General features: G+C 40.1%; 1 protein-coding gene and 1 long non-coding RNA gene across 3 annotated transcripts; both read left to right on the top strand.

The window, feature by feature from the left end:
- The first annotated feature begins 3,586 nt into the window (after positions 1 to 3,586).
- Positions 3,587 to 9,980, top strand: lgals9l3 (lectin, galactoside-binding, soluble, 9 (galectin 9)-like 3). 2 transcript variants are annotated; one of them, XM_056374938.1, is made up of 8 exons: positions 3,587 to 3,731; positions 4,494 to 4,582; positions 5,545 to 5,752; positions 5,968 to 6,087; positions 6,266 to 6,397; positions 6,732 to 6,820; positions 9,263 to 9,419; positions 9,526 to 9,980. In XM_056374938.1, the coding sequence occupies exons 1-8, from the start codon at positions 3,696 to 3,698 to the stop codon at positions 9,670 to 9,672; spliced, it is 978 nt and encodes a 325-aa protein (XP_056230913.1). In that variant the 5' UTR covers positions 3,587 to 3,695; the 3' UTR covers positions 9,673 to 9,980. The 2 variants fall into 2 exon arrangements, with proteins under 2 accessions (XP_056230913.1, XP_056230914.1); XM_056374939.1 differs by lacking the exons at positions 3,587 to 3,731; positions 4,494 to 4,582 and adding an exon at positions 4,639 to 4,844.
- Positions 9,981 to 11,347: 1,367 nt separating this feature from the next.
- LOC130168240 (uncharacterized) lies at positions 11,348 to 15,649 on the top strand. Its single transcript, XR_008827406.1, has 6 exons — positions 11,348 to 11,510; positions 12,023 to 12,387; positions 12,537 to 12,640; positions 13,330 to 13,383; positions 13,538 to 14,136; positions 14,238 to 15,649. It is a non-coding gene; the product is annotated as an uncharacterized LOC130168240 (long non-coding RNA).
- Positions 15,650 to 16,252: the final 603 nt, after the last annotated feature.

Genomic DNA, 16,252 nt, shown 5'->3' with positions numbered 1-16,252 from the left:
TGTTTTCTGAGTGATCCAATAAAAATATAGCAGATTTCAGGTAAAAACACTCAGAGAAACCAAATCCTGCAAGGTTTGGATGGTGGGTCCAGGTGGGAGGGGCTTGGTGACTGCTTTGTTGTGACATCACAAAGTTCCAGAAGTCCTGACGGCTGGTTTTAAGTAAGTCAGGTCTGTGTCTTGGCTCTGTATCACTAAAAGCTCCCATGCATAGTATAATGTGTGCTTTGATTATAGATCAGGTCTAGCTTCTATATTAATACTGTGAAAGTATCAAAGCCTCAGTCCACAGAGAAATGCACACAGCCTGTATTCAGAAACTGAGCCTGTTTATTATTCTTATCATTTTTTGTGAAGGAGTTTGTAACTTTGATTAGTGCAACATAAACAAAAGCTCTGCTAACACTTACTATCATGTAGCTTCATTATCAACTTAATATTACTGTAATAAATTCCTGTTTCCTGCTCTTGTGATATTTATTCAGTATAAGTGGGACATACTGTAAGTTTGCAGAAGCACTGGAACATTTAAATACAGAATATACAGTAAGTCATGTACTGTCACAACCTTTTGTCCGGTGTGCAATAACTGAAGGGGAAGTTTACGCGGGAACAGAAAGGTGGCCTGTAGCCAAGCATTTGGGAAGGAAATAACCGACGCATGATAACGTTTAACTGTCATGCCCTTGGCTCCATTTCACTTTTTCATTTCTTCTTGTCACTTAAAATGTAAATAAGAGATTTTAACAAAATTCATAAAGCACAACTGCACCATGAGAACATCCTGAATGTAGAGTTTAATTTGTTGTTGAATACGTGTCTTGGCTGATCATTGACCAACACACACTCCACTGCTGGCCACAGATGATATGGCTGTGTGTTATCTGCGGTCATGCCACCGTTCTCTCCCACCCTCCCAACAACTACAGTCAGTCCACTCGTGTGAAGCGCATGACTGGTTGTTCATCAACTTCTGTAATAAAAGCGTGGTAGCTTTCATTTCCCCGGCGGACTGAGAGAGCAACATGCCTGGAGCCTGACCTCGTATCAATAGGTTGTTAATAGATTGATTCTCAGTCTCGGTGTCCTGCAGGTCTTTTCCTGAAGGACAGTATGAGAGAGCTGCAGTTTCCATATTAAAGGTTCATGACTCGTCCTTGATTTATTAAACATCAGAATGTCTGTTAGTTACTGTTTAGAAATGCATCACAAAGTATTAGAAAGTTGGACCCAGAATAGAATTGATCTAAATATTGATATAAACTAGAAAATTCCAGGGAAATTTTGAGTGCCACGGGGCTACTGCCGGGATGAGTACATGATTTATTTCCAGTGTTCAAAAGTCACCCTGATCATATTCTGGTTTTGAGAAATGTCTTGATATAAAAGACTCTGATATAAAACAATGTCACATCCCTCCATCATGTATTATGTGGGAAATATCTCATATTCTGTGTTGTTATATTCATGATCTGCGGAGGATGAACCCGAATGAATGTTTCCCATTTCAGATCTTTTCTTTTTAAGCCTTGTTTGTGTTTTTACTTTCCTTCCTCTCTTATTTCTGATGTAACTTTTACTATAATCACACAAAAGGTCCGAATATTTTTAGTTTAGAAGATATACTGCAGGGTAAACAGATAAGGACCATGGTTTTTTATTTGTGTTCAAAGTCCATAAATAAAACGAGAAGAGTCAATCACAATCAAGTGACTCACTTCCTTTTCTGACATCCTTTGCTCTACTGGCCTGGAACTTCTCTATATATACTCACTTTAGACTAATAATCAAGCTAATATCACACCTTTAATGTGTGTGGGTGTATGGACAATATGACATCATCTTTACACACATCTGGTCACTAATCAATCTTCTGGTTAGTTTCAATTTGCTCAGGTGTGTGTGCCTTTAAGAGTTTTACTTTTCTGAGTTTTGCTTTGAGACGCTCGGTGATCCAGGACGTTCCTTCATTCTTTTAGATGAGTCATTCCAGGATTTCAGTGGAAAATAACTGCAGGATGTCGGAGGGTTTTTAGACAAGTATTGTGCAAAATCTGCAGCGAACCTTTCATCCATTTTCTGTGCAAATGGATTGCACTTATATATATACTGGAGGAGCTTCCCATTAGTGGATGACCTGCTCTACGTCCTGAGCCACAGCCGTCTTCTCACTTGTTTGAGTTGTTTCATTCGTTACAGTGAATTTATGTGCTTTTTAAAAAAATGTTATTGTTAGAATTAGTGGTAATGCAGACCTTATTATTGTTACCATGACGACAAAGGGCTGGTACGCCTGCCAACAGTGCGCTCCTACAGGTCGTATTGTTGCGTTTAGGTCGTTTAGGTTTGAGGACTCGAGGTGAAACCACAACGTTGGGTTGTGTTGAACGCTGACAGAGTATCGACACACCTGAACAATGACACCTGTGTCACCAAATCAACAGTGAGCAAGCACCTGTATTTTTACTGTGTTTGTTTTATCTGAGGAGGAGAGAGGGAGAGGGCGATGCAGGAATACCAGCCGAGCAAAGCAGATTCAAGACTCCAGGACTATGAACCAGAACTGAAGTTCAGTTCAAAGTGGAACAGACACAGACAAAATGTTTTGTTCAGTCGACATAGATAATGTCACTGTCAGCCTCATAATAAAGTTAATCTAATCTAATCTAATCTAATAAAATCCAACAATCCAAGCAGGGAGTAACGATATCACAGTTTAAGGAACTAGAATTGCCGCCTCACGCTTGTCAAAATCATGTTTTGTGAGGTCACTCTTACCTTGACCTTTGACCTTTGACCACCACCACCAAAATTTAATCAGTTCATCAAACAGTCCAAGTGAATGTTTGTGCCAAATTTGAAGAAGCTCCTTCGAGGCGTTGCTGAGATATTGTGTCCGCGACAACGTACAGACGGACGGACAACCCAAAAACAATATGCTGTCGCCGTAGTAACATGGGAGCAATTAACAATAGTTGATGGCACTTTTAAGAGCTGATATGAAGCTCACCAACGAGTGTTTAGTTACAAACATACAATTTAAGTAAGACTTTGAAGGCAGGAAGTAATTACACTGTGAGATTAGATACTTTAACTTGAGTAAACAGTCACATCTTCTTCCACCACTGACTTATGGGTAGATTTGAGCAGTACAAGTTAAAACATGCATTTTTTTTTTTTTTAATTATTTAAAGTTATTTTTTTCTCTTTATTGTAGAGAAACAAGAACAAAGTCTGTATGCATCAGAACAAACATTCAGAGTACAAGTTAGGACATGCATGGTCCTGATGGGACTGGTCGAACTGTGGACCGAGGGACGGAGGGACTTGAAGCCGACACCAGAGCTCGGACAGCGGCCTGTGTTTCTGCGAGGTCACCTTCAAACTAAACCTCTTCATCTTCAAGCTGTTAACATGAATCACCGGAGTGAGACACATTTACATTGAAATAAACCTCATGGATCCGGTCCAGAGTTTGACCGACAGGCTTCAGACAGTTTCACCCAGTTGATAAAAAACCCTGCTAATGGAAACTTTAACGTGCCTGTGTTCACAGTGTCTTAAAACAAACACCACCTACCACAGAGAAATCGAAACCTATCTATCGAATAAAGGCGTAACGTAGACACTAAAAGTCTCCAATTTTGCATCAGGGTCCAGAGCACACTTCCTGCTCCGCAGCAAAACCTACAACAATGGCTTTTACTCAGCAGTCGCCTTTTTACAACCCAGTAAGTGATTCAAGCGTCTGTGTATTTTTCATCAAGTCTTTATTTTTCCTGAGAAAACTGTGATGACTGTTCTGCTGGACTCTGGCTCAACCCGTTACTCGGGAGTTGGCTGTGGTCGAAGCGCAGACGAACTAGGCTGGAAATTGTTGTAATTGAACTTTTCTTTCCCGATTGGCAAAAATTATACTTGCGAAAACAAAATTTAAAGAATCCTCCGCGTATCATTAAGATGTGCTCTGAGGTTCGGCTCAGACGCACTTCCACAATTAACACTTATTTCAGAACTGTTCTCGTTTACTTGTTTTACGACCTTATAATAATCCTATAATAATAGATCGGTGTGAATCATCTACAAATGGCAGGTTCTGCTTCCTGAATCTGAATGAGATTATAACTTTTGTTTGACTGAGAGAAGGAAACTTGCAGAAGCTGGAAAATGAAGCCATTTGACATTTTTGCTTCATTTGTTCGTGTTGGTGGGAAAATAATATTAATACAATAAAAACTCCAAGATCACAAATTTATCTGATTTGCACTGTAAATACAACAAAGAAACAACTTTCTTGGTTCTTTCTTGATGTGTCAGTGAGGAAATGTCAAGGGAGGAAATAAAATTAATAAATTAATGAAAGAAAAACTCAACAGCGCCATCTACATGTTTGGGATTGTAGGATTAAACTTTTCCAGTTTCATTAACAAATATATTATTTATCTGATGTGATGAAAAGCAGCTGTTCTCATGTAAAGTCCCGTCCTCTGTAGAGAATCCCCTTCACTGGATCCATCCATGGCGGGCTGCAGGAGGGGAAGTCGATCAGCATCAGTGGACGAGTCCTGCCTGGAGCTGACAGGTCAGACTGCTCTTCTTCATCATCATCATCATCATCATCATCATCATCATCATCATCATCATCACAGCTTTACTTTACTTTATTCCTCAGCTGTCACTCATAACATTGTGCTGGTGGAAGGAGAACGTAGAAGTAGAGAGTGGTTCAAACCAGAGACACCCACTGTTAATGACTGGCTTGATATTTACTTATCAAATCGTTAGGAAATAATTACTTTTGATATCAGTTTGCAACAGGACACATTAATGAAAGTACTGCAAAGGTGAATACGGTACACACAGTAACACCTGCATGTATATAATTTGTTTAATGTCTTTTTCTTCCTCCCACTTCTTCCTCTTTTTTGTTTCTCTGTTTGGTATTTTAAGTATTTACTTTCTTAATTTACTTCACTTGTCCTAAATTGTTTCCTTATTACCTTTTTTCTTTTTTTTTTTTCATTATTTTTAAATGGATCATGAAGTAATATAATAAAAAAAAAGAATATAAAAACTAAGTTATTAAAATGAGAAATATGCTGCTTTTATGTTTGTTAATAACTTCATTTCAGTCTGACTAACAGGAGGTCGCTTTATGTTTAATGAATTATCAGTTCCTCATGATAAAACACACCCTTAGTGATAATTCATTTCATTATGATTCTGTAATTTATGTTAAAGAAATCCTGACTCATTTTCTTGTAAAATAAATTATTGGTGACTAACTTTAAATTTAAATCATTTGCCTTCCTCTAAAACATTTGCAAAGCCGTTGGCAAGACAATCTAAACTGATTTGCTTGCTTGTTCCAGAGCTTTTGACTGTATCATATGGACTTCATCAGTTGTTGTTTCCCATGGTTTACGACGTAAAAAGTTCCATACAGGCTTCTCAGGGCAGAAAGACGTTTTTAAGCCATAGCACAAAGTAAATGATTGTCAGTATCTTCTACACCATTAAATGATTGACTTCTGTTTTTCCCAGGTTCCATGTGAATTTCCAGTGTGGTTCTAGACCCAATGCGAACATTGCTCTCCACTTCAACCCGCGGTACGACAGTCACCCCGCTTATGTGGTTGCAAACACCTTGCAGAACGGCAGCTGGGGCGGCGAGGAGAGGAATTACAGCTCTCCGTTCCCCGCCGGCTCGTCCTTCAGCCTGCTCATCACCGTCTCCCGTGATTCCTTCCAGGTCTGTTCCAGAGCCAGAGCTCTTCATAATCTGAAACAAAAAAAAATCCTGTCCATGACAAATCACAAACCGAGCCTGTGACGAGGGGCGACCCTGAGGGACACCAACGCCAACTGAACGTGTTTGACTTCCTGCGGAGAATACCAACATAGCTATTTATTTGTAAAATATTTTTCTGTGCCCCGAAATTAAACACAAATATTTGCTTGCTCCAGGTGAACGTCAACGGCCAATTCTTCATGGACTACAGACACCGTATTCCCTTTCAACAAGTGGACACCATCTCCGTAGGCGGGAAAGTAGAAATTTCCTCCATTTCCTTCCAGAGCCCTGTGGTAAGGATGTTGGGAGAATTAATTAAAAACCAATAAGGCATTAACTGTGTTTCATGTACAGTTTGTTACAAATGATCCCAGACCTCATAAATAAATCCACATGTAGGGAATCTGAGGACTAACACAGAAATGTGAATGAGATTAAAATGGTTTCATTCTGTTTTTTCTGTCCGGACAGACGGCATTTCCTGCTCAGCCCGCATTTGCTTCACATGTAGCCTATCCCGCCCAGGCTGGCTTCCCTTCTTATCCGGCATTTCCACCTCAGCCTGGATTCCCCTCCCAGCCAGGGTTTCCTCCTGTAATGTTTGTGAGTATCTGGCACACAGAGCTTCTCGTTGGGGCAGCGACAATCCTTTTTGGTTGAGTTAAAGGGTCAGGTCACACAAATCATAAGAAAAATAAACAGATCTTTCACTTACTTCTAGTATTATCTCGCTGTGTGGATAGTTTTTGGTGTCCTTAGATGGTTTGAATGTGCTTCACTGAATCTGCTTAGATTGTATACTATGGATTAGGGACGGTCCAAAAGAACACAAGGCAACTACACAGAACACTACACAAAGGGCGTAAGGTTCAGGAAGTCCTCATAAATAAACAATAAATGAAAATAAATAATGAATTCCTATTCCATCTCTGCACAGAATGTTCCATACAAGAGCATCATCAGTGGAGGACTCACACCTGGCAGGACCATCACCATCCAGGGGACTGTTCAGCCCAGTGCCACAAGGTCTGACTTCATTATCAGCAGCTGGATTTCACTTTAAAACCAATGAACTTCACACCTCAAGCCTGAAGACTCGGACCTGCGGTCCTGAGTAGTTGAGAGAAATAGGAAGGAAATCAAACCCAGTAAAATATACACTTTACAATACAGACAAATATATATTCAAAATAATATAAATATTTGCACTGACATTAGCATTAACACAATATTATTATAAAATATCACTTCAAAAATATTATTCTAATTTATTGTATATAAAATAATGTTTAGATGAATTAAGACAGCTGTTTGTTATGACTACATTAAGTGTCTGCTTGTTTATTATACATAGTTACTAGTGCAAAAAGTATATTATTTAACTTTTATTTTGAAGTTTAATTTAATAATTATCCCATTGCATTGATGAAATGATAATACAGGATTAATCAGCTGCAGAGAAGCTCACAAACTTATTTTATGCTCATTTCCTGTGTGGACTGGGTCAAAGAGTTCCTCTGTATGTGGATGTAAAATCTTTCTCCTCAAACTGAGCTGAGTGAAGTGAACCGTCCGGATCCCGGTGCAGTCGTTCAGTATAGAACCACAAACAAAGGATCTACTGTGAATCATAGATGTAATCTGAACTGTACAAAACAACTGGAAACAGCAAAGTGATTCATCATTGTTGTTTCAGGGGACACTTTGTTAACTTGATGTTTTTGATGTTTCCATTTATTAAATAACTAACAACAGAATATTACAACCCTTAGAGTTAGAGTTTCATATTTGCTGTGATAATTTAACCAGCAGAGAATCAAGATTTATTGCGTGTTAACATGAACCCACATCCAACCAGTCTTAATTATAGTAATTATTGTGCAAATGACAGAAGAGAAGCGTATGGCTGTGTAATTACAGGAACTGCTCTTGTATGTTTTTTATTGCGGAGCAGTATTTCTCAATGGTGAAATAACCACATTTCCCTGAAGTTGAGTTGGCATGAGGTCTGCAGGAGAGATCTGTGACTTTCTGTGGAAGAGAGTGAGTCAGACGAAGTGTGCCAGTTTTAGTGCCACTTGCAGGAACGATAACTACGTGTTGGGTTTCATTGACGGGGAACAAGCAGTTTAAACATTCTCCTGCATATTTGGAAACTGAATATGTAACGTTAATAGCAGCGTTTACAATTTCCCCAAAACATCTGGTGATGTAAAAAACCGCGAAACCATCATTGCATGAGGTGACATGAACCTCCCCTTTGACTGCAGCTGCAGGAAGATGACTGATGAAGCAAATCACATTTTCACAATGTTTATTCATGTAGAATAAGGATCGTCTGACACGTCGATGGTCTGTATTTATCTGGTGGATCTGCTTTCTCCTTTGCATGCTGAGCGACTCTCGATGCGTGAACTGCGCTTATTGTTCAGTTTTTCCCGTAGCAGGGATTGTTCTCAAAACAGGAAGTGACCACTGTTTCCACATTGTGAAGAAAAACTGTTTTACACAGTTTGATAAGAAACAAACGGTTCAAGCTCCCAAAACAAACCAAAGCATCAAAAAACAACCAACGCTGGGAATTTGATTTCCTCAGAGAATCATTTATAAAGAGATGATACAGTTCAGACTCAGTGACGTTACTCGAGCTGTTTTTAATGTGGTTTTAATTCATCTACACTTATACAGTATTTCATTACATTGCTATCTTGGCTGGTATGTGATGAAATTTAACTCAGAATTTCCTCTATGTGTGCAGCTTATTAACATGTATAAAGACATTATTGTCTTTAAAGACAATAATACAGTAATAAATACATGCATTTTACAGTACTTGTATTTCCCAGCTGTTTAAAGGGGAGTGACCCTTTAAACTGATTTCAAATTACAATTCAATAGATTCACAGGAAACGAATGAAAGTGGTCAGAGTCAAAGCAGCAAAGGTTGAAATATTCAGACTTTTAGGATCCTTCGCTTCCTATAATGCTACTCCATTGAGTTTTTACATTAGACCCTTCTTACCTGGTGAACTCCACATATTTCAAACCAACGTCTCCAGTTTTGATGCAGATTTTCAGTTGAAAATGCAGTTCACTGCAGCGTCTTGATGGCCGAATGGTTAGGGCTCAAATCTCCTGAGCAGCGAGTCCCCGGCCCGACTACCTTCACTTTGCTGCATGTCGTTCCCCTACCCTCTGCCTGAATTCTGCCTCTATCTGATAAAGGTATAAAGTGGCCAAAAACATAACTTTAACTAACTTTAACTAAGAAATGCAATTCACAATCTGAGCTGACACTTAATATGATCATTAGAAAAATGTTCCTAGACTCGAAAAAGCTCCTGCACAACTACTGAAGACATTGTACAACTGTTCACATCAGCTGAGAGATGGGGAAACGGACCATTATCTGCAACGTTGGTCCAGTGTGATGTTGTCCTCACGCCTCTCCTCTGTGTCTCCTCTCAGGTTCCATGTGAATCTCAGCTATCAGTCTGGCATCGCTCTGCATTACAACCCACGTTTCAGCGAGAACGTGGTGGTTCGAAACACAAAGCAGTGGGAGCAGTGGGGCCCCGAGGAGCGAGGTGGAGGGATGCCTTTCCGCCAGGGGCAACCTTTCTCGGTACGGCTGCAAACACTGCGCTGACGGTGCACGCAGAGATAACATCATCATCCACGTCATGTTCAAAAACAAGTTTGTACGAGTTTGCTGTGTCTCTGTCTTTCAGTTGACCATCTGCTGTGAAGGTCACTCCTTCAGGATCGTGGTCAACGGGATGCAGACGCACAACTACAAGCACCGTTTCACTCACCTCCAACAAATCACCACCCTGGAGATTGGCGGTGACATCACTTTGTCCTCTGTGATTGTGTAAAGATCCGGGACCTGGGGCTGACGCCGTACAATCGCCACAAAACCACAGCAATTGCATTTATCAATTAATTCATGCTCCTTGATTACTTTGGGTATTCACTGGGTATCACATATTTACCTCCTGTGTATTCATACTACAAGTAATCATTCTCATTTCTATATTATTATCTGGTTGAATTCAGTCGCTGAAGTGGAAAGAAACAAATCCACCAGCGAAGAAAATGAAACTGTCAAAATGTGGATTTGAAATACTGTGTAATCGTTAATGCTTTGTGAAACATTGAAATTAAACCTTATTGTCACAACAGGTGTTGATGGTGTGATGAACTATTTCCTGCTGGAGCCTGATTAGGTAAAAGACAAAGCAGCTACTGTAGATAACTACGTTTTAATCAGTCAATCTATGTGGCCAACAAATTTACCACAGCTGCAGCAAAACCACAGCCTGCAAGAAAGCAACTTTTCTATGTGACATGAATTTTTAATAACTTTCTTTTGTCATTGACTAAGTTTGTCTTTTGATTAAGGTATATTTATGATGTGTTTTCGGTGCACATAAACACAAATACAAACAGAACAACCACCAACCACCTATCAGACCTAGGCCACTGAATAAAAGTTAGTCTTTCACGATGACCATGGAAGAGAACAAACATAAATATTATGGGATTACATTTTCTGTCTTTTACACAGCTGAAGGTTCTGTAAAAACAGCATGGGGCTTTGTGCTAAATGCTAAAACTAAAAGCTAAAGCTACTCTAGCTTAAAGAAAATTGTAAAGTACATTGATTTCTAGACCTCGAAGAGTTGGAAGTGAAACACTGAGCACAGCAGTCTTTACTGCCACCTAGAGGTAAAGCTACAACTAAAACATTCTGTGTTGCATTGACAGTCAAAAAAAAAGGGCCATGTTTATCCTTATGTTTTACAGGAAACCAAGACTTACCCTTTAAAATATCAGTGTTTTTATTACACAGCAATTAGTAAAACTTCAACTTGCTACAAGTTCTTTTCTGATTCCTGAGGGCCAGGGGCCACACAGTGTGGTAGTGGGGCCCGGGTGCGTGTGTGGATCTTGGCTGGTCCAGAGACCACAGTGAGGCCCTGCTTTCGCTGCTCTGCAGAGCTGCAGCAACACAACGCTGTACTGTCACAGACTGTCAGACCTGAACCAGATGTGTGATGCATTGGTGAGTTGTTATCAGACAATACAACCTACTGTTTTAAAATCATTGGTCAGTTGTTTCAAACCACTAAACCTGCTCAGGTCAAAATTATATAGATATTAGATATTGATTGAACATATGTGGATTACGTGTTCATTTTAATCTACTTTAAAAATGATTATTTAATCAATTAATAACCTATGTTGGACTGCAGAGCAGAGAAGAGCTGATTTCCCTCTTTAAACAGGAACAGGGGCGCTGCTTCTTGTGTTTTTGGGTTGGTTAGAATCGCATAGTTAGGCTTTTTTGGTTAATTTTTCTTTTAAATTGAGTTTGGCAACTCTCCTAAAGTACAGTCCTCTTTTCCTTATATTTTGTTTTTGATTTAAGCAGTGCCCATTTTTGCCCTGTTATCCTCTCGCCTTGTTTGTATTTTTGTTTACTTATTTACCCTTCTGGTTATGCAATAAATTTTATTTACCAATAACACCTGGTTTTTTGTTACTTCCCTTTTCCCCTAGCTGGGTCGTAACATAAAGACTGCCCACATACAGTGGCTGGGAAGACAAATTGTCATGACTGCTTTATATATGGACGCCAGAAACAAACATGGCAGCAGTGAACTGAAAGCTGGCTCTGTGAGCAGTCCACAGTCAGTAAGTGAAATACTCGGTGAGTAAAATTTCCCAGGCTGTTGTATCTTCTTTACTTGCAGAAATCAACTGCCTGGTACTGGATGTGAGTTCCACAGCATTAGAGGTTTTACTTTCTCAGCAAAATGGTTCCACAAAGGGTTTATATCTTGATGCTTCATGTGAGCAGTGCAACATCTACTGGCCTGAATGCAAAATTGGCAAATACAAATGTTTGTGCGTCACAAATTGAATGTAAGTATAAGGGAAAGCATGAATGTATTTTATATTCCAAGCATATAAAATGTGTCAATATCAGTCAAGTTGAGCTCAATGTCTTTGTTTTAACTTAAGTGTCAAAACTCTAAGTTGGTTTACAATGTGGACAAAGAACATGTAGCTTTACTTTTTAAATGTCAGCTTACGTGGTTGTGCTGTAAAGGTGCAATATAAGATGTGGCCAGAACTTTAGTTTAAAATGAACAAATAATTCATTAACACTATCAACAGCCACAGTGACGATGATCAAGACCTCCATCTGTTGTTTTTCAGAGTCATCTACTGAAATGAGCATGGTAACCTGCCAGCACCGACCTGTCCTGTGTTGTAATACCACTTTGTGACACTAGACGCTGTGTGAGTCCGTGGAGCGTCAAGTCTGCCCTCAGTCCCACGAAGAAGAACAACTTCCGGCAGCGCTTGAAGTTAGCGTCACAGAGACACAGGAATGGCTGAACCTCCTAAAAGGCGATATTCATCTGTATCCCGATGGACCGCTCCCGACAAGAAACCACGTTCAACGGCAAAGAAAAGAAGCAACACGAGTAAATCTCGATGTGGCTTTCCACCGCTGGAGAAGCTGCTGAGAGGAAAGAGATGCGGTTTGATGCCGAGCTCGCAACTTTCCTGTTAGCCAGGTGAGTAGCATCAATGTTAGCCCTTCAGCTAAAAGTATAATCAGTGCAACTTCACGATTTATTATACTCACACAACAGACCTAACATGTTTGAATATAAAGAACTTGTATGATCTAAAGGAATTGTCCTATCACATGTTTCTGTATCAGGGCCTTAATTCCAGTCTAATCATCACCAATGATGGACCAGCACCTGCCTCTTCTTCTGCATCTGGCCTCATCAATCAACAACCACATTACAGTTACACCTTGAGGTATTATCCCTCACATGACAGATATTGTCTATACTGTGATCTTTTGCACATCCCCTAATCAATACCTTTTGCACATCTTGCCCAGCAGGAGTTTTGTCATTCTAAAACACTTTTGTACATAGTTGTCTAGTATTGTTTTCATTGTTTTATTTTTTTTTATATGTATCTGTATATTTATATTTGAATGTTGCAGTATTTTACTTTAGTTTTTTTTCCCCTGCAGTATGCTCTTGCATTCATAAATCTGCAAGTGTTTGACACTGAGATTACAAGAAGAAATTAAATCTTATTTTAACACCTGAATTTAAAATCTACTTATAACCTCAGTGTCACACACTTGCAGGAATTTTGAGCACCATGTTTTACAGTTTTGTGCTTTGCATGTGTTCAGACATTGACGGAAGCTCTTCCTCTTTCAGTGTCTTTGTATCGCCTCACCACTAATGTTTTTTTTATATAGAAGTCTTCTACAAATTCTTCCCATGTACATGTATCATTTGTTCAGATTTATTCATAAAGTCTTGTTTTATTACAGTATAAATAAGGTGCTAAATAAGGTTTAAATGGATGATTGATAGATCTTTTATGTTCTGAAGTTCTTATAATGCTTCAAAAACATTTCTTAGTCAAAAGAGGAGCTGCTAAACATGTCCTTATTTTTCCTTCTGTTATATGTCATGGGACGGCAGAATCCACCTCGGGCTGGAACCACACCTTGCCGTCGCTGAAACCAGCAAGAAATGGTAAGTCATGGGCACAATGATTTTAAATTACAAAATGTTAAAATAATATTCTGTTATTATATTTAAGTCGTCATCATTACGACTGCATCAGAAAAATTCACACACAAATATTAACATTTGAAACCTTTCTGTCTCTCTCTCTCTCTTCCTCCAGGTGACAAAGAAGCTGCTGGTGCTGCTTCTGAAACAGTTGCCTGGGTTACCGATGTTGGTGTGTTGGCTTTCCAGGATGGCGGCCAGATTGACGACGCTGCATCTTCGAGGTTGATCCTCGGAGGAGCCTGTTGTCTCGTTGAGGCATAGCGGTCCGAGCTGGAGGGGAAGCTCAGGATGCTCGGCCTGACTGTTGCCAAGGTGATCCAGAGGATCTCCTGGAGGAGTGGAGGCTCCACTGTTGGAGGAGGACACATGGGGCAGAGGAGACGGTCCTCCTCATCCAGGATCTCCACGTCACCCTGGACGTCTCTTTGCTGGATTCTCTCTGTATCCAGGACACAAGGAGACACAGAGGAGCCACCTCGATGCATTCAGGACCCAGCAGGTGTGCAAACTGGCCAGTGTTAGCCGCCTGGTGGAGGCCGTTTGCAACCAGCTCTGCGTCTTCACCCAGTGGCCATGTGGTCCAGAGGGACCGTGAGGACTGGTCATTCATTCTCCAGGATTATGTGGCCATCAGAGAGGCAGTGCTGGCCGGCCCCAGGTTGATGGCTCAGACCAACATCCAGCTCTTTGAATTGAATTGAGGACTCAGTGGTTAGAGTTTATCATAAAGTTGTGTTGTAATCTGTTCTGTGATTTATCTTTTAATGAAAGCTGAGAATCCTAAAAAAGTCTGTTGTTGTCTGTGTGTCCAGGTGCTGGCCAGACTCTCCCTTCAGCAGAGGGTCTGTCCTTGGTCCAGGTGGGACAAGGACAGTCCTCTAACTTCAATGTCCTGGAGGAGCAGCCTGGATCCTCCAGCAGGGGTCAGCCTCCTCCTCTTCCTTCAAACGATCAACAGCATGGCCCCTCATCAAGGGCTGTTGGACCCCCCCTCGCTCCAGCACCACTCCCCTCTTCTGTTCATCCACCTCTCCTGCCTGGACTACCTGTACCCAGGACCAGAGCCTACAGGAAGAGGAAGGTGACCTGAAGCTGCTGTGGCAGAGCGGGGGCCGCTGCTCATACATCTGTGTCCAACCCAGAAGGATTGACACTGACCTCACTCACATTGCAGGTGTGTCACACTGTGTGACTGTTGGTGGAAAGACTGTGGAGGGAAGAGAAGACAGGAGGACAACTTCTTCTATCTTCATTTGTAACTTTTAATTGACCTTATTTATAATTATTATATTTCATTTGTTGCAGTTGGAGTGGTGTTTGTCACCTGACGTCTCATGATGATCTCAGTCCAGTGTTCCCTCTCTTTTAGCTCTGTGTTTGGTCTCCACCAGCTCCTGAGGGAAATCTGTCTCTTTAGCTTCTTATTGCTCCACTATGTTCAGCAGCTGCTCTCGGACCGAGTCTCTGCTGTTTGCTGCTGAGGAGGTCGTGGACAGTGGTTATGGCCGAAAAAGTGTGTAGTATGTAGTAAAGTGTGTGTTTGTGTGTGTGTATGTATGTATACACACAAAGAAAGATGACAGACGTTAACTGAATCATTATTTTACTGCACAGTTCTTTTTTTTCTTTTAATTATATTCTTAAATTGCATTCATGATGGCCTTAAAGGTCTTAAAAACTCTTACATTTCAGCTGTTGAAACCTCTACACCAGAAATATGGAAAGTTAAAATGAGTGCAGTGCAAAGACTGGACATTGAGTGTTTCCCTGGTTAAAAAGGGTTGTAAATAGTTTAATTAATTTGTAATGTGTGCTTTCTTTTATTCTTGCACCCCACATCATGTGCTGTGGTACAGTGGATGGATGGGCATTGGTTGAGAAAACTAAGGTCATCACATGACTCACTGTCACAGGGTGAGGAGCCCTGGAGAGAGATCAGTTTCACCTGTAACTGAAGTTCTATTAGTAAGTTATATGATAAGTTTATATAGATAAGTCGCTACAGTGACTCACCATCGCCTCTTGAGGAACAAAGTTGTATTACAAGATGAGACGGACTGTTCAGGACATCTAGCAGCAGTTACACAGTGAACCTTTCTAAGACAGTCTGCAGTCACTTATTTGTGTCCCATTAACCCAATCACCATTCTGTTCAAAGGAAAGCATTTTATTAAGTGTTGCTGTATATTGAGTAAACTTTAAATAAAGGGCTGATTTGTTTTTAGCATTTTTAAGTGTCCTTGATTTGTAGTTTATATGTATTAGGTGAACCTGGATGAAACTAATGCAGTACAATGGAACAGGCCTGTAGTAAATCCTCCTTCATGAGGATTATAATGTTCAGTATTTACTGAATCTGTTTGAGAAGTGTTTATTTTAATGGTCATTGTGGAGGCTGTAATTGTGGTAATGTTTAAGTGTTCTGGGATATACTGAGAAGTGTTTCTAACATTTTGTTGAATTTTTGTCAAATTCCTATAATGGGATGGACAAAATATTAGGAACACCTGTCAGTGTAGTGTTAGTTTATATACAGTGGTGTCCAAAAGTCTGAGACCACTTTCCCATGAAGCCTCACATATACGTAGTAACTCTGGTATCTCTTTCATTTACAAAGGAGAATAAAAGGAGCCATTAAAAACACTGAATGGAGTTTAGCAGGGTATCTCCTTAAGTCTCAAGTCCTAGTGTCTCACCTATTTCTCTTTGTGAATTTTAGGAGAAAAATATGAGAAACAGCATTTCAAACAAAATAGAAACTAAAGTGAAGCTGAAATGAGAATCAGTTTTGTCTCCTGAGCTGTAGAAGAGCAAGATTTCTTCAGGA

This window comes from Seriola aureovittata, chromosome 4, assembly GCF_021018895.1.
Source record: "Seriola aureovittata isolate HTS-2021-v1 ecotype China chromosome 4, ASM2101889v1, whole genome shotgun sequence".
Classification (NCBI taxonomy): Eukaryota; Metazoa; Chordata; class Actinopteri; order Carangiformes; family Carangidae; genus Seriola; species Seriola aureovittata.
The sequence above is the reverse complement of the archived record's forward strand: the minus strand, read 5'-3'. Positions and strand labels throughout refer to the sequence as shown.